The following is a 25,634-nucleotide window of genomic DNA, read 5'->3' as shown; positions in this document are numbered from 1 at the left end:
ATGGATCCTGGGATGGTGGCAGCCATAGTGTGACAGAAGGAGGGTGGCCGAGGCTGCGGGGTGGCCACATGTGCAGCCCCCTGCATCCCATTTGGCCCAGCATGTTCCCCCCCTCACAGCATATGGGATGGCTTTGAGATTTCAAACCAGAGGAAAAGCATCTAAACATAACACCAAGCACTCAGGGCCGTGCTGGGGAGCAGGGCAGGGCTCCTGTCCCACTCCCTGCCCACCTGGGGAAACTGAGGCACACTCGCAGCACGCCCAATTTTAGGCCGTGCTGTCCCAAACCACAGGCCCCCTCTGCCCCCTCGTCCCCCCACACGAGGCAGGCCCTGGCGGGCCCCAGCCCTGGCTGGCTGTGCTGGCAGTGTCCCAGCCCGGCCGGATGGCTGCATCCTTCCTGCCCGCCTGCCTCCCCCGTGCCCCGCCTCTGCCCGCGGCCCGGAGCACGGGCCTGACGTCGGCCCGACTGGTGAGTTTGGGTTTTCGTCTTGGGGAGTTTTGTTTTTTCCCTGCTGGTTTCCTTTCTCCGCTCTGCCTCCTTGGCCCCGTGGCCTTGGCTGACCCCAGCGCTGCCGCCCCTCCTGCCCTCCCAGCCCCCTGGCCCCGTGCCCACTCCCAGCGGCCCAAAAGTGAAGTGGTGGGGCCCTGTTGGGGCTGCAGCTCTGCTGCCCTCACTGTGGCTGGGTAAACCCTGTCCCCAAGCTCCACCGCAGCCCCTCTGCTATGGTGTTGTGCCTGTGTGGCTCTGTGGGTGCTGGGGAGCCCCCACAGCCCCCGTACCCCACACCAGCACCCCCAAATGCCTGTCTGTTGGGGTCCTGTGATTCACCACCCAGCCTGGAGGACACCCAGCCTGGTGGTTGGGCTCATCTGGGTGTCCCCAGTGCATTCCTCATCCCCTCGGGTAAGAGCAGTGAGTGTCCAGGCCCAGCAGGACAGGGAACACCCCACTCCAGGGCATTGTGCCACTACAAACCACCACATACCCCAAAAAGCCCCGACAGCCAACAGAAACAAGGAAATGCCAAGGCATGAAGGCGCTGGAAATCCCCATCCCAAATCCGGTGGCCTCCAGCCCCTGGCAGGCAGTGGGAGCGCTGGGACATGTGCAGGACACACACCCAGACACCAGGGGGTTCAGCAATCGGGACACAGCGAGGGAGCCGGCACTGGCGGAGGATGCAGGCGCAGGCTCCCTGCAGGCACGGATTGGGAAGCCGGGGCGAGCGGCCGGGATGCTCCCTCCCTTCCTCCGAGCGCAGCATCGCGCTGCCCCGGCGGGATAAACACCCGCTTCCTGCCCTTAATCAGCTCCAGAGGGGCTGGGGGGGACAGAGAGGCAGAGAAAAAAAAAATAATAAAAAAAAAAAAACCTCTGGAAAGAAAAACTCATTTCCTGCGACAGAAGAAAAAGATAAAGTCTGGATTCATTAAAGTGAACTTTACTGGGGAGAGACGGGAAAGAGCCAAACACAATGTCCTTGAAATTTCCTCCGCACGGCTCCGTCCACGAAAACAGGATAAAGCCGCTTCCGCTGTCTCTGCTGGAGTGCACCGGGGGAGCTGGGGCCGGGGGCTGCTCACAGGCAGTCGAGGTGGGTGCAGACCTGCTGGAAAACCTCCTCCACAGAGCCCTCGGCGTTGAGCTGGGTACAGAGGGGACAGCAGGGGGACTTGCCCGAGGGCTCTCACCCGAGAGCAGCTGGAACTCTCCCAAGGATGCATTTTGGCCATGGGGGAAGAGATCAGGGCTTGTTTAGGGCAAAGGGGTGCAGGCCATCCTTGGAGGGGGTCGTGTTGGGAGTGAGAGGGGTCAGGCCCACCCCGAACTAGGCAGGATTGAGTTTTGCTGTTTCCTTCATCATCCCCATCCACCACTTCCCCTCCCATGGGACACAAGCCCCAAGCTGGCATCGGTCTCATTCCCGCTTACCTGGCGGACAATGCCTCTGCTCTTGTAGAAGGCAATGACAGGCTCAGTGGCCTTGTAGTAGGTCTCCAAACGCTTCTTGATGGTCTCCTCATTGTCATCCACCCTCCCACTGGTCTCTCCTCTCTTCAGCAGGCGTTTCACCATCGTGTCCTTCCCCGCATCCACGTAGAGCAGCAGCGTGGGGGGCGCGATCTGTGCACAGAGGGGACGTGGCTGTCACCACACTGAGCTGCTGTGGCTCTGGTTTGGCTTGGAGGGTGGTGGTGGTCAGCATGAGGGTCACAAATGTCCCCACACCACCCTCTGCCTCCATTCACATGGGTCTGGGGGCCACCAGGACACACAGATGTCACCACACCATCTCCTGCCTCCCACCGCTTTGGTCTGGGAGCCACCAGGACACTCTCCCATGCAGAGGAAGGCAAAGGCACACTGCAGCCAAGCCCTGGCTCTCTGCCATCACCATCATGTCAGCACTGCTGTCACGCTCTGTCAGCCTGAGGACACCCTGGTCCCTCCCCCTGTGCTCTGGGCACAGGCTGTCCCCAGGCAGGGGGACCTGCTGCCCAGTTTAGACCCTTCTGGGATGTGATCTCTGCTGGGATGGGGAGCCCAGGCTGCTGCTGCATTGAGTCCCTGTGCTAAGCTGGTGTGTGGCACGGCCCAGCACAGCACAGCATGGCCCAGCACAGCACGGCCCAGCACAGCACCAGTCCTCACCTTCTTCTCAAACTCCTCTCCCTGCTTCACCTCGCGGGGGTATCCGTCGATCAGGAAGCCCTTGGACACGTCTGCTTTGGCCACCATGGCATCCCTCAGCATGTCCAGCACCGTGTCCTGGAGGGGGAGGACAGAGCTGCTACAGCTGATACGGGACAACAGGACTCCCACCCAGCATCCCTGGGTGCCTGCAGCATCCCTGCTGCAAACCCCACCCTGGCATGGCAGGGCCAGAGATGCCTGAGCTGTGTGGGGTGTATGCACCCCTGCTCACCCCACCATGTGGCAGCTGGTAGGGACTCACCAGGGGCACCAGCTCTCCCTTCTCCATGATGGCCTGCAGCTTCTTGCCCCGCTCCGAGCCCGAGCTGACCTCTGCCCGCAGCAGGTCCCCCGTGGACAGGTGGGTGTAGCCGTACTTCTGCACGATCTTCTCACACTGCGTCCCCTTGCCCGAGCCAGGGCCACCTGCAAGGCACATAAGGAGAGGGAGGGTACATGGGAGCAGCAGCACGGACACACACGAGCCCTCAGAGCTCAGTGACACGGCAGCTGGTGTCCCCAAGCCCAGCACCAAGGGGATGGACAAGCTCCTCGTGGTTGCCCAAGTGCTTGGGGGTGACATGGGCTGCTGGGAATTGGCATGTGGGCACCACATCCTGATGGATGGCACCCAGGGCATCACCACCCAGGGTTTTGTCACATTACCTCCCAGGGATTTGTTGTCACATCAACCCCCAATGATTTACTGTAACATCACCCCAGATGCTGCCACCCCATGCCTGGCCAGAGATGCCCTCCTGGTCCCACCATACCCCATGTGGACTCAAGGAGCCAAGCTGGAGCCACAGCCATCCCACAGTGCCTGGGAACAGCCCACCCTCAGCCTCCAGCCCTGTTTCCCCAGCCTAGCAGTACAGGGAAAAGGCCTGGGCTGACCCCACCAGTGACAGGATCCAGACACAGACTTACCCACCACAAAGATGATTTTGTGCTGCTTGAGCTTTTCTGGAAAAGAAAAAGGAAAAAAAAAATTATCAAAAGCCAAAAGGTCCATCAGGGAGTGAGGTGTCCCCAGGGGGTGCCAGATCCAGGGCAGGCGTCCCTGGGGATAGAGGGGACCGATCCAGGAGAGTCCTGGGGGAAGATGGAGAGGGAAGCAGACGTGTGTCCTGGTCACCTGGGCAGGCTGGCATGTGTGGCCACGTCTGAGCACAAAGACCCCACGGCACCTCGGCCATGGGGTGGAATTCCAGTGCCACGTGGTGTCCCAGAGGTGCTCACTGTCCTCGGCTCCGCTGCAGGCAGGGACTGGCCTCATCCATCCCTGTGGCCGGCTCCTCACCCCGCTGGGCTAACCGGGGCCGCGGCAGCCTCGGGTGGCATCGAGCGCCTGGCACAACCCCGGCAGGACCCCAGGGCAGCTCCCTGGACTTGGTGGCCGCTGTGCAAGTGGCACCGAGCGCCCCATCCCCTGCTCAGCACCTGGCACAGGGCTCTCAGCACCTGTGGGGTCTGTGCACCAGCCGTGGTGTGGGGCGATGCCGGGGTGTGATGCCGAAGGGGGAAGCAGAGCTAAAAATAAAGTTGAGCTGCTCTGGGGCCACTTTCCCATCTCCTGATTACAGCTGGATGAAATTTCAACTCCTTGGCACCCAGCACTCCCCAGAGCTGGGGATGGAGCCAAGAGTCTGGCAGGGACCAATGGGATGTGGGGCATGTGGGGGGGCTGGAGGGACATGGGGGATGGACAGAAGGGAGGGAGGCAAGGACACAGGGGCACGTGGAGGGGGGAAGGCAGAGAGGACCAGGGCTGCACGTAATGGGGACAAATGCAGGGGACAGAGGCAGGGAGGGAAGGGGAATGCACAGGGGATGGATGGGGGGGACTAAGGGGATGGATAAAACGGGGACAGGGGCATGCAGAGGGGATGGGTGCAGGAGGGACTAAGGGGATTAATTCCATGGGGGAGGGATTGATGCAGGGGGCAACCAAGGAAAAGGACACAAGGGAGACAGGGAGATGCAGAGGGAATGGATGCAGGGGACACTGAGGGGACAGAAGCATGCAGGGAGATGGATCACTCACCTGTCGCCATGCTGCTGGTTCAGGCACAGAAGCAGTTAAGGCTGCCAGGAAAGAGAAGGATAAACAACTCAGCACATCAGGTCACCAACAGTCTGGGGAGAAAAAGGGTCTCCCTTTTTGGTCATGATGGTGCCCAGCTTCAAGCCCAGACTGGGGGGATGGGAGAGAAGACACAACTCCTGGCTCGGCCGGGAATAGGGAGCTTAGGGATCTCTGCTTCTGCGGCCATCACTCACCTGGCTCCCAGCAGTCACCCTCCGCATCCGGCTGCGGTAAGGGCATCCCCATGCCGGGTGACGCGTGGTGACGTTGCCGGCTTCCTCCCCTGCCCTGCCCACATCCCAATGCCTGAGGTGCTGCCCGGCAGCAGAAAACCCGCCTGGGATGCCCGGTGCCACCGCAGCACCGAGGGATGGAGGCAGCACCCCGGCTCCCCACGGGCTGGGTTTAGGGGGTGTCCCAAGGAGGGGGTGCAGCACCCCATGGCACCCCCAGGAGCTCCAGGGCTGTTTGGCCACCCCACCTGCCCACACCCAGCCCCGCAGCACCCGAGCTGCTTGGGCACGGTGCGTCACCCCGAACCGGCCGGACGGGGTGCAGGGAGGGGGCACCCGCAGCCGCTGGCAGGTCGTGTTACAGCCTCCAAAGGGCAGGGGCTAAGAATGGCCGCGCTGAAACCGGCACCGGCTCACAGCCCACCGGCGCCGCGGGGACAACGTGCTGACATGTCCCCCAGGGGGTTTGGGCAGCGCGGGACCCCGGGTCCCTGACTGTGGGGGTGCTGAGCCCCGGGAGAGCTGGCAGCAGTGCTGGTGGGTGCCAGGGGCCGCGGCCCTCAGGGCGAGCTGGGTGCTGATGCCAGGGGTGCCGGTGAGGGCGGTGCGCAGGTGACCGGCCCAGAAGGGATGGGGGGCGCTGACCCGCTGGGGCCGGGCCCCGAGAGGGGGCTCAGGGTGCCCTTGTGCCCCCCAGCCAAGGCCCTTGCGGGCTGCACCCGGGGGGGCCCCAGCGATCTCAGCTCCATCCACCCCTCCCATCCCACCGAACGGAGGGGGAACGCGCGCCGCAGCCCCTCCCGGGGACCCGGCCCCGCACCGGGCGGCTCCAGCGCCGCCGAGGCGCCCCCGCCACCCTCCCAAGCGCCAAGCCGAGCCCCCCGCGCTGCCCCGGGCCCGCCCCTGGCTCGGTGCCCGCACCGACCGGGCCCCGGGGGTCCCGCACCGCCCTGGCCCGGGGCTCCCGCACTGACCTGGCCTGGGGGTCTCGCAGTGCCCTGGCCCCGGCGCCGCCGCCCGGGCCCGCCGGTACCGCTATTTATAGAGCACGGCGGCGCGCGGGGCACGCCGGGAGCGCGCGGCACCGGCGGCGCGAGCGAGCGGCGCGGGGGCACCGGGAGGGACGGGCGGGGGCGCGGCGGGGGTGGGGGGGGCGCGGCGGGGGTGGGGGGGGCGCGGGTAAACCCTCCCGGCCCGGGGGCTCCGCCGCGCCTCCGCCCCCAGCTCCGCGGACGGGAACGCGTTTCGTGTCACCGGCCTCTTACCGCCTCCCCGCTTCTGCCGCCATTCCGTTCTCATGTCCCCATCCCTGTCCCTAGTGCGCATTCCTGCCCCTACTGTCCCCATCCTTGTCCCTAATACCCTCATGCCCCCATCCCTATACCCGTCCCTAATGTCCCCATCCAATCCCCATGACCCCATTCCCATCCCATCACTACTGTCCCCATCCTTGTCCCTAACACCCTCATGCTCCCATCCCATCCCATCCCATCCCATCCCATCCCATCCCATCCCATCCCATCCCATCCCATCCCATCCCATCCCATCCCATCCCATCCCATCCCATCCCATCCCATCCCTCTGTCCATCTACTAATGTCCCCATCCAATCTCCATGTCCCCATTCCCATCCTTAGTGTCACCGTCCTTGTCCCCAGCGTCCTTATGTCCCCATTCCCATCCCTAGTGTCACCACCTTTGTCCCTAATGTCCTTATGTCCCCATCCCTATGTCCCCATGCCCCCACCCCAGCTCACACACCCCTCTCCCTCAGCTCCAGGGGTGTGAAACCCTGCCGATGTTGTGCTCTTGTTGACATCTGCTCACTGAGAGATGCTGGATACCAAAGCCGATAGTACAGATTTTATTTAACAATAAAATGTGAGGTAGAGAAAGAAATAGAAAAGAGGGATTGTGCATCTGGGGGAGAGAGATCGGCCAAACAGAACATTGTCACCACCCGTGGGTCCCTCAGCGTCCCCTTGGTCCTTCCCCACCCTGGTGTTTGTGATGTGGGGGTCCCGAGGTTGTTGAAAACTTCTCACTATTTATACATTTTTGCAAATGAAGGCATTAATGCTCATTGGCTACACAGCTCCTTCATTCCATTGGTTAAATGATTCCCTCTCTTCTAATGCTAATTAATGCCATGTCAGTCTCTCTTCCAGTCGGGTCCCTGTTATCTCCCCCTGCCAGAATTACCTTCTACCAGCTGGAGCTGATCCCACCCACCAGTTACCTGGCTGGCTTTCCTTGTGGAGTCTTTGTGTCTGTTATCAGTGACACATTCTTCTCGCCCAGTTTTATTTACCACCCCTAATCTGAGGTAATGCTCGGACGATAGCACCACCTTTATCTTATCTCAAATTCCTCTGGGGAATTCAGCAGGGGGAAGAGGAGTTTCGGTGGTTGCAGGTGCTGTCTATCCCATAATTTGGGGTAATCTGTTTGATCAGTGATCTGTGTATGAGCAGCTGCCCCTCCACAGCTTGCCAGGATGTGCCAGACCAGGCTGAGTGCCATGGTTCTGCTCCTTTCTGTGCCCATCTCTTGGCAAAGCCCTTCTGTGCCACCAAACCTTAGCCAGGCGCTGGTGCTCTCCCAGTCCTGGCACTCACCTGCCCTTCCTCCTCCTCTGTGGCTGCAGAGACCCCTTTCCAAGACCCTGTGACCCCAGGGCAGCTGGCTGGGGGTGACACAAGCTGGGGGGGTCTCAGGTGTCACCTGTCACTGTCAGAGCTGGAGTCAGTGAGGGACTGGACATGGATCCCACCTGGACATGCTGGTCACCTGAGTGCCCAGTGGGGACAGTATTGCTGGGGTCACTGCCATCATCCCCAAAAACCCGTCCAGAGCCAGGCTCAAGGTACCAGACTGCAGCAATATTTATTCCTGTACAAACAATTACAAAACATGGATGCCCCACTGCTTCCCCCAGCACTGAGCCCCCCAAAACCCCAGCCACAGCCACAGGGAAACTGAGGAATGGATTCCTGCCAAGGCTCAGCACCCAAACATGCCATATTTAGGTGCTTTCCCCAGATCAGCTTCTCTGCTGCTGAGAAATTAATAACAAAGTCCTGTCCCAGCCACAGGGTGCCAAGAGGCACCACTGCCCCCCACTACCTGCCCACTTCTAAATTGTTTATAAGCAGCTGCTGGCGCTTTGTTTCCACTAATGAACAGTCCCTGCTCACTCCTTCATCCAGGAAACCCCAGTAGAAACCCCAGGATTAGAAGTGGGGAGAAAAAAAAGCCAAAACCTCCAAAAAGCTCCCAAAAACCCCATCTTTCAGTTAGAAAAGGTTTTGGCAGTGTGGGGCACAGCGGTGCTGGGAGGGGCTGGTGTTTTTGGGGTGCTGGGACAGGGAGGGTGGTAATGTCACCCCTGTGGGGTCCCAGCAAAAACTGTGGGGTTCTGCTGTGGGAAGGATGACTCAGGACAGGAATGAGGGGCTGGGCTGAGCTCCAAGAGGGGTCTCCTCACCCAGACAGTTGGGGGAAAGTCTCTGTGGTGACCCCAGAAGCTTTGCAAACCAAAACTGAGCTGAGGGGACCTGGAACCCCCTTAGAGCCTCACAGGGGCTGCAGTGTGCATGGACCAGGATGGGGCAGGATATCACTCCCAAGTATCCTGCACATGGAGGGGGGACACCCCAAGTTTTACATTCACCACCTGGTCCCCAAAACCCAGCTCAAAACCCAACACCTCCCAGGTGCCAGGAGCCACCACGCACAACAGCAGCGGTCCTGTGGCGCCTGATCCCACCACTGCCAGGGGGATGCAGGGGACCCCCCATCCATGCCAGCTGCCCAGCAGGAGGGGGGCAGCCCCTAGGTCCAGGAGGGGTGGGAGAAGGTGATGTTGTAGAGGCCGGCCCAGCTGGCAAAGACCCTTTTCTCGGTGATGAAGCGGTGGTGGTTGCCGCGGCGGCTCCGCTCGTTGTGGACGTAGGTCGTGCACTCGTCGGGGCCCTTGGGCTCGTAGTAGTGGTAGGGCAGGCGGCGGGGTGGGGGGTGGCGGCTGCAGGGGGCACAGAAACGTGGGGTGAGCCCCGTTTGGGGGGTCAGGGGGCTGGGGTGGGGGCATGGGGATCTCCTCACCCGCAGTAGCTGGGTGGCACCATGCCATAGACGTGGATGGCATCACACAGCTCCACTGCAATCACCATGGTGAACCAGCCAGTGCTGAGCCACGAGCGAGACTTCTCCCTGGGGAGGAAAAACAACAGTGAGGTGATGTGGACAACGGACCCCCTCAGTGTCCCCAGCGTGCCTCAGGGAGCCCCAGCTCAATGCTGCAGCTCTGAGAGTCAGCTCTGTCTTGGGAATCTGCAGAAAAGGGGGCACAGCACAAGAGGTGGCTCTGAGGTACCTGTCCTTCCCTGTCTCTCCCCGAAACAGTTCATCAAACTGCTTCATGCGGCTGGGGGAGACAACGTAGGCTGTCATGTTGGGGAAGGAGGCGCAGACGCGCTGGATGATCTTCAGGAGGCTCTTCTGCATCTTGGTGGGCGGCCCCCAGAAGATGAACATGGTCTCCGGGGTCTTGTTGACGAACTCCTGGGGCCGCTTGAGGACACGGTAGAGGCTGGAGTGGGCCACCACACGGAAGCTGGTCTTGTTGCCCACATCAGCACTGTAGCCCGTGGTGGGAGCGTCGTTCATGCGGATGGTGCACTCAGCCCCGTCGATGGCCGTGCCCAGGTGGGTGCCCAGCAGGTGGCTGGAGCTGGTGACAATGACGCATTGGTGGCAGCGGGCTGTCAGGGTCTGGTGATGATAAATGCTGTCAGCAGGTGACTTTTGGTGTCACCGTGGGCAGGGCACTGTTCCCTGCGGAGCCGCTGTCCTTGGGAGGGGACAGCTGGGCTGGATGCCAGCAGAGGGACAGCCCCTGTGTCACCGCCCAGCCCAGCCCCGCTGCCCAGCCCGTACCTTGTTCCCGCACACAGGCAGGTACCCGCTTTTCACCCCCCATTTCTTGAGGTCGGGGGGCCGGCGGGCTCTGCCCCGCAGGCGGCTGTAGGGGAACACCTCGCTCCCGTTGCCGGAGCTGTAGATGATCAGCAACATGATCAGGGCAAAGAGGACCCCCAGGGCGGCGGCGCGCTGGCTCTGCGGGCGGGGGGACAGCGTCAGCCGCTGCCCCACCCGCGGGGCTGCATCCACCCCTCTCCCAAGGCACCTCCAGCAGGGTGCCTGCTGTCCCAGGAGGGCCCCGAGGGGATTCTCTGGCACTCACCGTGCTGCCACTCATGTCTCTGTGCCAGCCTCAGCACACAGCGATCGCCGGCGACCCGCGAGCACCTGCAAGGCGTGTGGTCATTCCAGCCTGGCCCTGCAAGGTGTGTGATCACTCCAGCCTGGCCCCAGCGTGTGGTCACCCCCAGCCTGGCCCTGCAAGGAGTGTGGTCACCCCCAGCCTGGCACCTGCATGTAGTCACCCCCAGCCTGGCACCTGCGTGTGGTCACCCCCAGCCTGGCCCATCATCCCCATGCCAGGCTGGTGGGGGTACAGGTACACAGGACAAGTCTCCAGGTCCCCCTCTGAAGAGGAGAACAATCCCCATTTACGAGGGATTGTACGAGAATTTACGAGGGGGAAAGAAATGCTGTTGACAGGGGTTGGGGCAGACTCCGGGGTGTGGAAGAGCCAAACCCAGCCTGGGGAATCCCCATGTTAAGCTCTGTCCAGGGAGGATTATCCTCCCCTCGTGCGGATGAAACCGCTCAAACCGCAGGGTTAGGGAAGGTCAACCTGCTGCTCGTGCAGTGAAATTCCATTAAAACCACCGCCACAGGAGCCTTGGAACAGGAGGGAATGGAAGGAACCCACTCACCCCACTCAGTGCATGCATGGGATTGCATCCAGCAGACATGCAGATACTCTGCATCCCCAGAACCAACTCTAACTTCCACTCCAAGTGGACTGACCCAGTTTAGTTCTGGGAGCCCTGGTTAGTGAGCCCCAGCCATTCCTGGAACGCTCCAAGCAAATGGAAATTAAAACCCACTGAAGCCTCCTCTTTACTAATTGTCACACGGAAAATTATGCAACAGCTTGAGATCAACCCCTGGGGGGAGCTGACACCTCGGAACGCTCTCAGGGCCGGCGGCGGTGCCAGCAGGTACCAGCCTGCCCGGGGCGCCCAGGCCAGGCCGGTGATGCTGAGGGGCTTCGTTGTGCAAAGCTTGGGACACTGTGGGACCCCCACTGCCGGACCCCACTTCGCTCCCTGCAGCTCTCGGGCCATGTGGAGCCCCCCGGAGGGTCCCCGCGGCCTTACCTCGCCTGCCGGGGGCTCTCATGGGGATCCGTCACCTCCTGCGTCCCGCGGGCGGCGGGCGCTGCCCGGGCCCTCCGGCGGGCTCGGCCATGCCGGCACCGGGGCTCACATCGTCGCTCTGCGGGAAAAGGCTGCTCCAGAGCCGGGCCCTCCTCCGCCGGGGTCCCCCAGCCCCGGATGCGAACCCTCTGGGAAGGGAAAACCCGTCCGGCCCGGGGCGCGAACCTCCCGCCGCTCCTACGGGCGAGTCCTCCCCCGCCCCGGGGAGCATCCCCCGCCCTCGGCCACGGCGGTACGGGAGGGAGCCGGACCCTTCCCACCCTCCATTCCCGCACCCTTCCTGCCCCTCCATCCCCGCGCCCTTCCTGCCCCTCCATCCCCCGTGTACCGGCCCCGGGGTCAGGGGCCGCTTCCCCCCCGCGTTCCGCCCCTGCACCGGCTGAACGGGCCCGGCGGGGACGCGCGAGCTCCACCGGCCGCTCCGGCCCGCAGAGCGCCCCGGTACCGCTGCCGATACCGATACCGCTGCCGATATTGAGAGCGCTGCCGATGCCGGTACCGTTACCGCGCCCGTTACTGATATCGCTGCCGTTGCTGATAGCGCTGCCGATACCGAGCGCGCCGCCGCCGCCCAGGCCGGGTCCTAGTGCCGCCCTCCCGAGATGGAGAGAGCCGCCGGGTCCTAGTGCCACCCTCCGGGATGGGAGAGCACCGCCGGGTCCTAGTGCCGCCCCCCGGGCTCGGGAGCACCGCCGGGTCCTAGTGCCGCCCTCCCGATCCCGGGGAGATCCTAGTGCCGCCCTCCCGGGATCGGGAGAGCCGCCGGGAAAGACCGGGACTGATCCCCCGAGGGCACCGGTGCGGGCAGCGGGGATGGGCAGCGGCTGCGCTGCCCGTGCCAGGAGCAGCCCGCCGTGCCTGCCCGCATTGCTGGCATGCCGAGGTCTCCCCCGCATAGCTCAGGGCCCCACTCGGGGAGGTTTCGTGGCGCACGGGGAGAGCTCCACCGCTGGCAGGGACCTGCATCCCTGACCCGTGTCCAGAGCGATTCTGGCACCGCTGTGCCGGAGATGCCTTGCTCTGTGCAGGGCTGTGGAAGCTGAGGTGGCAGGTGTGAGCTCCATGGGCTCCTGTGCTGCACTGCCCTGCAGGAAGCAGCCCTGGCAGCACCCCCAGTTCTGCACCACTTGCTCCTCACTGCACCCCTAATCTCTACTCCTCCTGTCACCCCTGGTCCCCCAGACAGCACCTCAAACATGTGGCATCTGTTTACGTGTTCAAAGGGCTGCTGTGGGCTCAGGGCCATGCACCACCATGGCCTGTCCCATCTCCCCAGGGACATGGGAGCTGCCAGTGCCCTGTGACAGCCCAGCAGCACTGAGCTCTGTGGGACTGAGGATCCCCAGACCCAGCACCTATCCTGAGAGATGCAGCTGCTGGTTTCCAAATAACCTCAACTGCTTTCAGCACCCTCTTCCAAGTTTAGGCTCAGCTCTACCCCCTTGTCACCTCCCCCTCTTATTTATAGCCTGGCAGCCTGTGAGGAGGTGTTGAGTGTCCCCCCTCCCTCACTCCCTGTCCTGTCCTGCAGCCACAAGGGGCACAGCAAGGGGCACCACTGAATTAAAAACAATTTTAATGGCCGCGTTTGCTTTGGTCTGAATCCAAGGACACTTGTGACAAGGCAATTCATAGCCCCTAGGGCACGGGTGGCTCCGGGGTTTCCAGCTGAGGGGCTGCAGGCACCAAGCAGCAGAAGGCAGAGCCTGGATCCAGGTGCCTACACCCCACACCCAGCACTGTCCAGAGGGTACAGGTGGGGCAAGGAACACAGTAGAGCTTCGTCCCTATGAGAGGCACAGGTCTGTGGCCCTGGCAGGGCTGAGCATTTCTGCCCCATGTCCTGCTGGAGTCCAGCAGCACGTCTAATCCTGCATTAAATATTCCTCCTAGTAGAGAGAGCAGAAAACCAGATCTCCCTGGCTCCATCCAGGCAGACATTTGGAGTTGGTGGGGCTGCATGGGTCCAGCTCATGCCCATCATGTACCAAGAGGGGGTTCCCAGCCCATCCACCAGCTGGGAAACAGGCACTGCTGTGCAGAGATGGAGACTCCCTGCTCCAGGGCTTGGCAGGAGGTGACCAGCCGTGCCACCGGCAGAGCTGGCACGTGTTGCTGCCTTGCTGCCGAGGTTCCTGCTGCCTCACGCTGTGGCAGTGCTCTACCTGCCTGCCCAGGATGAGTGGTTGAAGACAATGTTCCTCCTCTTGGCCCAGCGGGAGAAGATGGCTTTCTCGGTGATGAAGCGGTGCCCGGCGCGCCGAGCCTGCTCGTGCGTCAGGTACATCCTGCACTCGTCCAGCCTGCCCTTCTCAAAGTAGTGGTACGGCACGCTGGAGTGGTTCTTTTCCCTGGCAGGAGGGCACAGGGTGAGTGTGGGACTTGGGGGGACACCAGAGCACCCCACACCTGTCCCTGCCACCCCTCCACACCTGCAGTAGCTGTCGCTGACCATGCCAAAGACACAGATCTGCTCGCACAGCTCCATGGCCAGGATCATGGTGAACCAGCCCGTGCTCAGGAAGGAGCCGGATTTCATCCTGCAAGGCATCGTGGTCACACTGGAGTGGGTGGCACCCCCTTGGGTGGCAGTGCCACCACTACGGGTGCTTGATGGGGGACAGGTACGTGAGGGGGACCTAGTGAGACCTCCTGACCTCAGGAGCCAGCAGTACCTGTTCTTCCCTGTCTCATTCTGGAAGACATCGTCACAGTATGTCATCTTCTCCTCAGTCAGGGTGTAGATCTGCAGCTGGGGGTACCTCTCCATCACCTTGACCAGAGCCTGGTAGGTTGAGCCCATCTTCTCCCTGTTCATCTTTTTTGCTGGCCCCCAGATGAAGTAAAGGGTCTCTTGAGACTGCTGGAAGAAGTAGGGCTGGTTGCGCAGCAGCAGCGGGACGCTGGTGTGTGAGACCACCCGGATGGTGCTGCGGGCCCCCACGTCCTGCTCGTAGCCGGCGGTGGGGGCGTGGTTCATGCGCAGGACGCACTCCTGCCCGTCGATGGCCTGGCCCAGCTGCGAGCCCAGCATCTGCCCCGAGCTGGAGACGATGGCGCACTGGCGGCACCGCGCTCGCTCCAGCGGCTGTGGGGAGAGGCACCGTCAGTTCCTCCTTCCGTCCAGGATACACTCCAGGATACACCGTCAGTTCCTCCTTCCCTCCAGGACACACCACAGCCCCTGCCCGCCCTTCCCAAAGGTCAGGGAAACTGAGGCGCAGGTGGGCCGAGCTGCCCCAGCGCTGCCCCATCCGCACGCACCTTCCCGTCGGGAACGCGGCTGTAGCCCGGGAAGCTGCGGACGCTGTCAGCCCTGGCCGTGGCGGGGCTGTCCCGGAGCGCCGGGGCTGTCCCGGAGCGCTGCACGGGGCTGTGGGAGCCGAGCAGGATGTACAGCACCGCCGCCACCGCCGCGCACACCAGCGTGAGGAAGAGCCGGACCTGGGAGCAGAGCGGGGGGAGCTCTCCGGACCGGCCCACGAGCACCGGCCCCGTGCCGGTACCGGTGGCCCCGCGGCCGCGGGGGAGCTGCCCCTCGGAGGGTGTTGAGGTGTGCGGGGTGCCGGGCCCGGCTCACTCCGTGCCCTACGGGCTCCGTGCCGCCCGCGGCACCGGCAGCAGCCGGGCTCGGCCCCCCGGCCCCTCGCCCCTGCCCTGCGGGTACTCACCAGCGTCTTCATGCTCGGGGGGCTGGCGGATCCCCGGAGGGCTCGCACCCTGCAAGCGGAGCGGGCTCAGCGGCGGCACCCGGGATCCGGGATCTGGCTGCCGGCATCGCCCCGGTTCCCAGCGCCCGGGGTTCCCTTCCACGCCTCGTGCCGGGAGCCCCCCGAGGCTATTACCGGGATCCCTCCCCGCATCCCATTCGCATTCCCCGGCGTGCCCCACGTGTGCCGTTCCGCCCTCCGAGTGCCGTTCACCCCGTGCCCCGCGGGGGCCGCCCCGCCGGGAAGGGCTCGGGCCCGGGGGGTCTCCCCGGCACGGCATCCCCGGTTCGCGGTGCCGGCCCCACTCACCGAGCCGGGCTCCACCGGCCGCTCCCGCATCCCGCCCGGAGCGGGGCTGCCGGGCCGCGGGGGGCGGAGCCGAGCGGGCACTGCCGGAACCGGCACCGGGACCGCCCCCGCCCCGCCCCGCGACCCCGCTCCTCGGGGGCGCGCCCGCCGTGCCCGCGGGCTCGTGCTCGGCGCAGCCAGCTCGAGTGTCCCGGTGCCGATCCCCGCCGTGTGCCTCGGCAGCCAGCCCGCGGCTCCTTCCCCGCTCGCTCGGGTTCCCGCAGCCTCCCCGGGCCCTGGGCTCGCTCACCTCCCGCACCGCGGCTCCCGCTGAGCCCGGGGACGCCACGAGGACCCGGGATGGCTCAGGAGCGGGAGCAGGGCAGGTGAGGCAGCCCAGAGCCCACCCAATGGCCCCGGGGGCTGCCCATCACCTGCAGCCCCTCCTGACCGGGTCAGGCCGCAGAGCACCCATGGCAAGTGTCCCCAGAGCGAGCTGCCTGCTGGCCTGGGGGGCATCGGATTTCTCCCACTGGAGATAAAGAAACGTGAGATGTAACCTTGAAACCACCCCCCCATTGTCCTGAACAGGCCTGGGAGCACAGAGGAAGTGACAGGGACAGCACTGGGCTCCTGCACGGGAAGCGAGGCTGGAGGGAGAGGTCACACCAACAGCTGCTCAGTCACCAGGGAATTCTTCCACTCTTTGCTTCCTTCTGCCCAGCCCAAAACCAGCCCTGAGGGATGGGCTGAGCCTGCAGGTGAGCAGCAGGAAGGGCAGCAAGGGGCTCGACAGCTCAGCACGGCCTGGCCTGGCAGCCTCTGCAAGAGCTGGAAACAAACCCCAGGCAGAGCCTCACCTCTGGCCCTGCTGCTGGCTCCTGCAGCCAGGCTCAGCTGTGGCCCTCGGGGTGTCCCAAGCCACCAGCACCCGCCCAGGCAGGATGGGATGTCCCCACTGTGGGACATGCTGCTGGCAGGAAGCTCACAGTACATACAAGAAGGGTTAGAGAGCCCCAGATCTGCCCTCCCCAGGCAGGGTGCAGCAGCCCCAGGCAGGGCAGAACCAGCGTTTTTGGCCAGGTTGTCTCTGGTGCTTGCCTGCCTGACCTCCCCAGCAGGACTTTTCAGCAGGATAATGCCATGAACTGCCAGGGCCATGCAGCTGAGCCCACCCTGGCAGGCTTGTGGCACCCCTTGGCACGGCAGAGGACAGGGAGTGAGACCTTGCAGACCTTTATTGAGGGTGGTCCTGCTTGCCATGGCCCAGGAGAGGAACCCCCCTGGGGAAGGACACTGCCACCACACTGCCTGCTCAGCCCCAGCCGGGCTGGCACATGGAGGAACCCAGGGCAGGAACCCAGCCAGGACTGAGAGCTGTGGTGGGAACCACACCCAGCACCTCCCTGCGATCCAGGACATCTCCTCCCCACCCCTCAGCTGGGTGGGACACAGAGGGCAGCACTGTCTCTGCACACCCAGCCTCACAGGAGTCCCTCTCCAGAAGGGCATGAGCCCCCAGCACCGTGATCAGCCCTTCCAGAATCAAATGGAGAAGGCAAACCTGTCCTTTCCAAACCCAAACTGTCATTTCTCTCCTTTCAGACTTGAATAAAAAAACCCCCACAAACTGTAAGTAAACTTTTAAATAAAATTCCCAGAAGGAACAAACTACTGGGCTGAGCCAGAGCTGAAGGGAAGGAGTGCCCAGAGTGGGCAGGGCAGCCCCAGCTGGGGAGCAGCTCCCTCAGCCCAGGCTCTGGTCCCTCACTTGATGAGCCTTGGATGAATCCTGCTTGTCTTTGGTCAGTGAATTGTAAACTACAGGTTTAGTCTCTGCAGGAGGGAACGTGGGAGCAGCTCAGTGCTGGGCACCTTGGAGATGTCTGCCTGGAGCTGCAGGAAAAGTCTTTTCCTGGCTGTGATGCTGCAGCGTGGGCACCTCCCCATCTCCTCAGCTGGGCCTTCAGTCTGATTTCTTGGTGTGTTTCCTGCTCTTCCACGTGACAAACATTATAAAAACACCTGCCAAGACAGAGAGAACCAATTCAGCTAGGAAACTTTTAATTCCACAACACCTGGCAATGAGAAACAGAATCTCAGCAGAGAAAACATGAAAATTCTGCTCTCCAGAGGCTCAAACAGCCAAAAATCACACACAAACACAGCCCCCGCGCCAGGCTAAGCTGCAACAGTAACCACAGAGAGTGCTGTGAGTGTCACACATTAACTAAACCCCAGCAACCTTCTTCCCTCTTCCTAATTTAGAAGTTTCTAATTAGAAGCACAGAAACAACTCTCACCTATAAATAGCAGCAGCAGCAGCCCGGCTGCCACGGGGATGATAACTGCGTATTCCCGAGGCAGGAAGAACTGGTGGATCCCATGGTCGCTGTCCATGAAGGGCTGCAGGGACACACAGGGGGTCAGCAGGGGCCCACAACACCTCCAGGGCAGCCTCGAGGGTTTGGGACAAACACGGGAATGTCTGGGGTGGGATGGCTGAAAAAGGTGCCCAGAGCTGCAGGAGGCTCGGCCACAGAGATAAGAGTGGGTGGGCAGTGAAGGTTTGGGGTTCAGGGGACAATGAGGGGGCTCTGGGGCTGGCACTGAGTCCCACAGCCCCGGGGGTTTGGGGTGGGCAGAGCTGCTGGTGCAGAGCAGCAAATCCCTGTCCCTCTGCAGGAGGGAGCAGCTGGCACCAGCTCTGCTCCAGGGTATCCCAGCAGGATCCCCGTGCTGAGGCCGTGGAAGGCCCTGGACACCAGGGAGCACTGTGAGGATGGGAATAATCCTGCAGATCTGGGACTAATCCTATAGATCTGGGAATGCTGTGAGGATGGGAATGCTCCTGCAGCTCTGGGAAAGCCAGGAGCACAGACAAGGATTGGGAGCACAGACGTGGACTGGGCAGCACAGTGAGCGATGCAAGAGGGGAATTCAAACCCCCTGGAGTTGGAGGGGAAGCTGGTGGGAGTTCAGACATTAGTCCAAGGCTGAACCTGGCCTCTCACACCTGGAAAGCTCGTGGGGAGAAGTTTCTTTCCAGGGAGAAAATCACCAGTGAGCTCAGCTGATGCGTCCCCAGAAATGGGCAGCCTCATTTTCCCAGAGCCCTGCATTCCCCAAACTCGTGTCCTCCCTACCAGATTTGTTAAGATTTGTCTCTTTCTATGTTTCCCTCTGTCATCTCCCACCAGAACCAGGAATCTGGAGGATGTGGCCATTGATGACTACACCTCCATCAGGGCCATGCTTCAGCTCTTCCCAGGGCCTCATCCAGCCCTGGCTGGGTCAGCCTGGCTTAGAAGAGCAGCTGGGCACCACAATCAATGTTTGGTCCTGCCCAGGCAAGGCCAGGAACACCCAGATGGGACAAGGACAGCGCCAGCACACAGAGGAAGATCTGCCCTGACATTTTTACCCCAGAAGTCAAGAGTCCTTTGGGCACACAGCCACATCATCACCTGAACAAAGGGTGGGGAAACACCTGAGAATGGAATGACTGGGATTATATTGGCCAGAGGAGCCGCGTACCAGAACGATGATCCAGAGGGTGTAGTAAACAAAGAGGACGAGGCTGAAGGCGACCAAGCCAAACCCAACCAGCTGGTCCGTGGCTGTGGCCTGCAAGGGAGAGACAGAGCGGGATCAGCACGCTGGGGCCAGAGCGGATCAGGGCTCTGGCTGGGAGTGTGACTGGGGACAGGGCACGGCCGGGGGGGATGCACCAAGAGCAGCCAGGCCCTGTCACAGACATTCATTTTTTATGAAAAATCCTTTCCTTAGGGTTTTTTCTCCTGAGGAGCTGAGAGGCCTCAAGAACAAAATGTAAACAATGGTTATCTGCTGCTGTGGAATGCAACAGGTGCATCTGTGATTGGTCTCATGTGGTTGTTTCTAATTAATGGCCAATCACAGCCCAGCTGTCCGGACTGTCTCAGTCAGTCACAAACCTTTGTTATCATCCTTTCTTTTTCTATTCTTGGCCAGCCTTCTGATGAAATCCTTTCTTCTATTCTTTTAGTATAGTTTTAATATAATATATATATCATAAAATAATAAATCAGCCTTCTGAAACATAGAGTGAGATCCTCATCTCTTCCCTCATCCTAAGACCCCTGTGAACACGGTCACAGCTCCCGGAGCCGGCTCACACACCCAATCCCGGGGGCCACTCCCGGGCGGCGGCCGGGCCCAGTCCCTCCAGTCAGGGAGCCTGGCCAGGGCTCCGGGCCGCGATCCGGCCCAAGCCCCCCGTGCCGAGCAGGGGCCGAGCAGGGGCCGGACCGATCCTCCCCGCCCTCCCCGCCGCGGGGTCCCGCTCGCTCCGGGCCGGGCCCGCACTCACCATGGCGCCCCGGCCTCCTCCCCGCCGGTCCCGCCTTTCCGGCGCGGCCGCCAATCAGCGAGCGGTGCGCTAACCCCGCCCCGCCAGCGGCCAATCAGCGGCGGTGATGGGTGGGGCGCGCACCAGGCCCCGCCCCGAGCTCCGTCACCTCCCGGAGCCGCGAAAGGGCCGGGAACGGGACGGGAACGGGACAGAGAGAGCGGCGGGAACGGGACGGGAACGGGACAGAGAGAGCGGCGGGAACGGGAACGGGACAGAGAGAGCGGCGGGAACGGAACGGGAACGGGACAGAGAGCGCGGCGGGAACGGGAACGGGACAGAGAGAGCGGCGGGAACGGGGCCGGAGAGGATGGTCCGGGTGCGGGGCTGGCCCGGGGAACGCGGGAGAGCAGCGCTCAGCACCCCGTTAACGGAGGGCTCCTTGTCACCGCTCCGCGCTCCTGCTGCTCCCGGCGCCGTTGCCTTCCCCCGCGGACCCGGCACTCTGGTTGCATCCAGCACCCGTGCCCGGAGCTGGGCTGGTGATGGATCCTGACACCAGCCCCAGCCATCCTGACATCCCAAAACCAAACCATTTGGGTCAAGCATGCCCCTCTCACCCCACAGCATTTAAAAACAAGAAACAGAGCAAAAAGAATCAGTGCGAAGTACCAAAAAAACCTTTATTTTTTTCCCCAAACCATAACAACATTTGACATTATACTGATTTCCTCATATATTTGTTATTTCTCTACATTAGGAACCAGATACAGAAAATACAAACACGATCTGTTGAATCAAAGACGGCACAGCATTCCGTTAGAAAAAGAAACAAAAAAACTAGAGGAGCAAGATAGAAATGGTGAAAAATAGTCATTCCCTCCAGCCCAAACTTTCCAAGAATCATCATCAAAATAGAGCAGTGGAAGTAGCTTCTCTTTCTAAACGCACTTCTGCTTTAAGACAAAAGTTAGATTTATCTTTAGATTTTTTCAAAGTAAAAAAATGTTAAACTATCTTTCAAGCAATTTTGGAAGTTTGCATAGACCCATTCCCTTTCCAAAAATATCAGCCATCTCTCTATAGAATCTGATACAAATCGAGTGCGCCTCAGCCGAAGGTCACCAAGCTCAATTCACTTTCAAGAAAATAAAACATGATCTCCCCTTCCCCTCCCTCCCCCCACAAAAATACGGGCTCTACCATTATTCCACGTGTTTGAGGCAAGTTCCCAGGCTCATCCCTCGCTCAGAGCTTCATCCCAAAATTCCTTTTCATTTCCCAGGTTTCCACTCCTGCTGCTCCGCGGGCAGCGGGACGGGGGGCGCAGGGAGGGGGCTGATGGACACAGCTCTCAGCAGGGAAATGGGGGGAATTCTGCACTCATCAATCCCTCCCCACAGCCAGGGAAAGCGGCTTTTCAAGGACAAACACCTGCAACCAGGCAGAGTTTGTAGGAACTTGTCCCTGGGGACTGGCCTTGTCCAAAGGGCGCGGTCACCAGAGCAAGAGCTCAGCTAGAGACCAGGCGGGGCAGCAGGGAGGGGCAGGAGGGGTCCAGGGGGGGCTGCACCCCCAGGTAAGGCAGCCAGGAGGGCAGGGGAGCCCCTCACCAGGAGGGGTTTCACTGTGGTGCTCTAGCGTACCTGGAGTGAGGTTTTCCCAGAGGTTCCCGGCAGCAGCGCAGAGACCAGCTGCACTGCCACCCGCTTAAAAAGAAAACAGCAACGACAAAATAAATAAAAAAAGTCAACCCCTCCTATTCAGATGAGAATGAAATACTATTTCTTCAGGCCTCCACCTGGTTTGGAACCCTCTAAAAACTGAAGCAAACGTTTAAAAGGGCTTGTTAACCTTTCTGCAGGGGGCAAGGTGATGTGGCAATGAGGGGGGGAGAAATCACACGCCTGCTGCCCATCACTCCAAGGGTCAGAACAGCACGAGGCCCCCATTTAAAGTGCTGACCATGCAAAAGATGATGATGAGGGAGCAACATCCTTCTCCTCCCTTTTCCCATCACAATTTCCAACTGAAATCCATCTCCTTCACCAAGTAATGACTAAACCTATTCTTCCGGACACTCAGTTTTATATTGGTTTTAAAAAAAGAAAAGAAGTTAGTAAAAAAAGCTACACTGAATTTCCTAACGCTTTGCAATGTGCTTCCACCAACTAAAGGTCTGGAAACCAGGAGCAGAGCTCACATGTTCTGCCTGATCCCAAGACTGAAGCAGAGAGCCAGCTCTGCTCTCCAGGGCCAGCCAGGCATGAGCAGCTCTGCTCGTCAGCATCAGAGCCCCAGGGGATGCAGAGTCTTGCCAATAAGATTCTTTTACTTGTTTAAGCCACCTCTGAATCCCCTGAGAAGGGGAACAATGTGGGGAAGAACATTCCCCCCCTAAGCCCCCCCTGAAATAAAATATCAATGAAACAATAATGCAGTCAAAAAAAAAAAAAAAAACCACCAGCCTGCTGGGTTTGTATAAAAAAAAAAATTCCATAAACTTCACAACAAAAAAGAAAAACCCAAAGGAAACTAGCCAGCGGTTTGGGTCTGGAAACTGATTCACTTCTTAAATGTTCAAAGTCCAACAAGGAGCAGGCAGCAGGGATGCCACAAGGAAAAAAGTGCTCATGAGTTCAGCTTCCTGAGGCAGCAGTGAGTGTGTGGGATCAGGATCCCACAGCCACCACCTCAGGTGCTGCCCAGGGACTGCTGGGCACTGCTTGTGCTGGAGCTCTGCACGGGCTCTACAAACAGGAACAGACTGCTCCTCCCTCCCTCCATGCCTGCTCCAGCTCCCCCAGCTGTGCTGCACAAGGCGGGATGACCAGGACTACTTACTGAAAACCAGGGGCAGGAGAGCTAAAAAGCCACACAAAGATCAGAATCTGTGGAGGGACACACGTGGAGACAAGGAGGAAATGCCCTATGGGACACAGTTATCAGAAATGCAAGCAGTGATGTGCCAAGCCACTGGAGAGAAGCCAAAGCCATGCCCAGCTTGGCCACAGTGATGTGATGGAGCAGGTTATGCCTCTGCCAGCTGGGAAGAAGAGACCAGTGCTCTCAAAAGCTCAACTGCTTCTCCTGCTTTGCTGGAAGATATTCCTCCTCTGTCCCAGTGATTTCTTGACACGCCAAGCTGCCAGTGCCTCAGAGCAGCCCAGTCTGGAATGCCCTGGGATCCCAACTGCTCTGACAGCGACTGCCATTGTTCCTCATGGGAACAGAAGCAAAGCAGCAAAATGAGCTGGGTTTTAGCCTCTTTCCTGGCTTGTGCTTGCTCCTTTCAAGTCCTGGTTGGATCTGATTTCCTGAGGGGCTTTGTTGGCCCCTGGGGAGCAGCCAGAGTTGCTCTCAGCCCTGCAGGGCCATGCACAGAGAGGCAGAGCAGCCCCAGAGAGGCAGAGCAGCCCCAGAGAGGCAGAGCAGCCCCAGAGAGGCAGAGCCTCCTCCTGCCCTCACCCTGACCTGAGCACACGGTCAGGCCAGGCCTGGCTCTCTGGCACTGCCCCAGGGAGACAGAAAGACAAACAGTTCTGTCCTTCCTGCAGCCACGTGGCACCCCAGGAACAGGGCAGGATGCTCAGCAGCCTGCAAGTGAGTGCCAAACCTACCCAGGCTGAATGAAGAAGAGATCACCATTAATAAAACCTAGCAAGTGTGAAAGAGCTTTTGTTCTAGACAGTCTCAAAAAGATCCAACACTTTTCCCCTATGTTAAACCAAACCAAGGTGTTGTCTGTATCCCCTTTTTACCCTAATTCAAAGGGGATTATCCCTTTGAGGGAAAGGGTGGAAAAGATGCATATCCTACATGTGGTCTGTCCAAACACAGAAAGAAGCCTCTTGACTCCAAGAGAGAAACCATCAAAACAGAGTAAGCAACTGTATAGTTCTACCACACTGCTGAGCACCCTCCCCATGCAGCATCCTTAGCTAGAAGGGTAAAAAAAAAAAAGCTAAATCAAGGCCCTTTCATTCCTTGTTTCTCATTCTGCCAGATTCCCTTTTCCAGCAGCTCATCTGCATGCATTCTGGCCAAAGAGACCACAGTTAATGCTTTTTTTTTTTTTTCCTCCTTTAAAAGAGGCTTTACAATAACTCAGAATTTGAACAACGTGATCAGTTACAAGCCTTTCCTTGCTGAGCAGTGAGTGTGTGCCTGGACACACAGCCACAAGTGCCAGAAGGGAGCCAGGTCCTGCAGAGGGCATGGCTGCCACACAACACTGGCAAAAGAGGAATGGGCAGCACACAGAAATAGCTTATCAGCTGAGGGGCTCTGTAAGGGAGGGCTGCAAGCACAGCCTGCCCAGATCCTCGCTGGAAATTCAGCTGCCAGGAGAGATCTCCAAGTGGGAGCTGAAAGGGATGCACATCTCTGCCACACACTGCAGGGAAAAGTGTCAAACAACTGCAGAAACCAAATCCAAAGAAGAGCAATTGAAAGATAACCAGAGAACAGTTTTGAAGCCTTGTCACAAGAGTTCACTCACCACAGAGCAGGTCAGAACAGCTGCTGTGGTTAATGCAGCAGCAAACACCCCTTCTACCCTTGAAGGCAGAGACAGTGGCTTCTCCCCAGCCCCAAAAGGAACCAGCACAGGCACAGATCTCTGCTGACAAGATAAGAAAGGCCAAGCAACACCAAATCCCTTACTGGCCCAGGCCAAGAGAGGCAATTGACATCACCACCTCAAGAGAAACCACTGCAGTCAACTGCATCCAGCTCTGGCCCAGGGAAGGGCTGTCAGACAAGATTCTTTTCACAGTCCAAGAAGGGCAGTTCCCTTCCTGAGCCAATGAAACAAGGAAAAAAAACCAAAAAAAAAAAAGAAAGAGGCTTTGTATTCCAAGCTCCAACAGGACTATTTGCTGAATCAGTCCAGCAAACACAGATTAAACTGCTGGAATAGTGAGTGGAAGCCTCCTCCAGGTAAAATCTATAAGCTCTAAAGTGCTCCTGCTAATGCTAGTTGATGAACACCCCCTTCCATGCCCAGCAGTGGAAGGGCTGCTGCAGTCAGTGGTGTGATGAGCACTCACATTGAACCGTTCACCAACTCCCAGCTGGATTGCAGTAGAGTTTTCTGAAATGCACTTTTGGGAAGTATTTCCTATGAGAAGATGTTGTTTGGGGATGTGAGGATAGGAAGGTGAAGTGTACACCACAGCATACCTTGTTCAGTAAAACCATTGCCTTGGGAGGTGATGTTCCCTTGCAGAGTCAATGGAATAAAGCATCCTGCAAGTGGCCATGTCACCATGTCCCCAACAAGCAGCTCTGGGTTTGGTTAGAATGGTTTCCCCCACCCCCAGTGGTTTGAAGAGTTCACAGTGGTATAACCCAAAGTTTTGGGGAGACAGAAACTGAGACGTCCCCTGCTGCAAGTGAATGGGTGGAACGAGGGATGCAGATGAGCAACATCCTCTGGGACTAGCCCAAGGATAAATCCCACAGACACCTCGTGTCTGAGCAGGAGCAGGGGAAGGCATGCACTGGGAGGAGCAGGAAGCAGAGAAGGACAATGCCAATGCAGGGAAAGTGCATGTTCTGGAGTGGTCTCGGAGTAGCTCTGCAGTGCAAACGTACAGGGAGGGGTGTGGAGAAATCCCTTCTGGAATGCTGCATGAAGAGAGGTAAAGGTTGGCATCCAGGTGGCAGCAGACTGGGTAGGGGGCCTGTGTCCAGCAGCTCTACCCTGTTCTTCACATTTAGTGGGTTTCAATCACCACTGGCTCGTAAACTCCAGATGAGACCCTGGGGAGCAGAGGGGGAGAGGGGCTGGTTATTTTCCAGTCATTTCAGCAACCAAGCTGTGATTCAGAGCTCTCCACTCTCAAACATCATCTAAGCCCACTCAGAACACTGCCAGTAACGAGTCAGCCTTGTGGGAAGTCAATCCTTGGAATACAGAGGGGACAAAGA

At 59.8% G+C, this 25,634-nt stretch overlaps 5 protein-coding genes across 9 annotated transcripts in view; all 5 read right to left on the bottom strand.

The window, feature by feature from the left end:
• Positions 1-1,432: 1,432 nt before the first annotated feature.
• Positions 1,433-6,068, bottom strand: AK1 (adenylate kinase 1). The gene is made up of 7 exons (XM_058038087.1): positions 5,998-6,068; positions 4,749-4,789; positions 3,632-3,667; positions 2,964-3,127; positions 2,660-2,776; positions 1,940-2,131; positions 1,433-1,652 (listed from the first exon to the last, which is right to left on the bottom strand). The coding sequence occupies exons 2-7, from the start codon at positions 4,756-4,758 to the stop codon at positions 1,587-1,589; spliced, it is 585 nt and encodes a 194-aa protein (XP_057894070.1). The 5' UTR covers positions 4,759-4,789; positions 5,998-6,068; the 3' UTR covers positions 1,433-1,586.
• Positions 6,069-7,885: 1,817 nt separating this feature from the next.
• Positions 7,886-11,960, bottom strand: ST6GALNAC6 (ST6 N-acetylgalactosaminide alpha-2,6-sialyltransferase 6). 3 transcript variants are annotated; one of them, XM_058038288.1, is made up of 7 exons: positions 11,830-11,960; positions 11,313-11,430; positions 10,268-10,332; positions 9,961-10,140; positions 9,398-9,795; positions 9,127-9,234; positions 7,886-9,046 (listed from the first exon to the last, which is right to left on the bottom strand). In XM_058038288.1, the coding sequence occupies exons 3-7, from the start codon at positions 10,280-10,282 to the stop codon at positions 8,857-8,859; spliced, it is 891 nt and encodes a 296-aa protein (XP_057894271.1). In that variant the 5' UTR covers positions 10,283-10,332; positions 11,313-11,430; positions 11,830-11,960; the 3' UTR covers positions 7,886-8,856. The 3 variants fall into 3 exon arrangements, with proteins under 3 accessions (XP_057894271.1, XP_057894272.1, XP_057894273.1); XM_058038289.1 differs by having other exon boundaries at positions 11,836-11,960; XM_058038290.1 differs by having other exon boundaries at positions 11,872-11,894.
• A 971-nt stretch (positions 11,961-12,931) lies between these two features.
• On the bottom strand, positions 12,932-15,074 carry ST6GALNAC4 (ST6 N-acetylgalactosaminide alpha-2,6-sialyltransferase 4). The gene is made up of 6 exons (XM_058038287.1): positions 15,044-15,074; positions 14,637-14,816; positions 14,048-14,460; positions 13,805-13,912; positions 13,538-13,723; positions 12,932-13,261 (listed from the first exon to the last, which is right to left on the bottom strand). Exons 1-6 carry the CDS (start codon positions 15,053-15,055, stop codon positions 13,249-13,251), a joined length of 912 nt encoding a protein of 303 aa, XP_057894270.1. The 5' UTR covers positions 15,056-15,074; the 3' UTR covers positions 12,932-13,248.
• Positions 15,075-16,592: 1,518 nt separating this feature from the next.
• On the bottom strand, positions 16,593-19,745 carry DPM2 (dolichyl-phosphate mannosyltransferase subunit 2, regulatory). Its single transcript, XM_058038257.1, has 4 exons — positions 19,722-19,745; positions 18,908-18,997; positions 17,674-17,776; positions 16,593-17,395 (listed from the first exon to the last, which is right to left on the bottom strand). The coding sequence occupies exons 1-4, from the start codon at positions 19,722-19,724 to the stop codon at positions 17,337-17,339; spliced, it is 255 nt and encodes an 84-aa protein (XP_057894240.1). The 5' UTR covers positions 19,725-19,745; the 3' UTR covers positions 16,593-17,336.
• A 613-nt stretch (positions 19,746-20,358) lies between these two features.
• EEIG1 (estrogen-induced osteoclastogenesis regulator 1) overlaps positions 20,359-25,634 on the bottom strand; it is a 36,733-nt gene continuing 31,457 nt past the window's right edge. For all 3 annotated transcript variants that reach the window (XM_058038235.1, XM_058038237.1, XM_058038236.1), the window contains exon 12: positions 20,359-25,466. In XM_058038235.1, coding sequence (XP_057894218.1) covers positions 25,421-25,466 — 46 coding nt within the window. In that variant the 3' untranslated portion in view covers positions 20,359-25,420. The remainder of the gene's footprint in view (positions 25,467-25,634) is intronic.

This window comes from Melospiza georgiana, chromosome 20 (assembly GCF_028018845.1).
Source record: "Melospiza georgiana isolate bMelGeo1 chromosome 20, bMelGeo1.pri, whole genome shotgun sequence".
Classification (NCBI taxonomy): domain Eukaryota; kingdom Metazoa; phylum Chordata; class Aves; order Passeriformes; family Passerellidae; genus Melospiza; species Melospiza georgiana.
The sequence above is the reverse complement of the archived record's forward strand: the minus strand, read 5'-3'. Positions and strand labels throughout refer to the sequence as shown.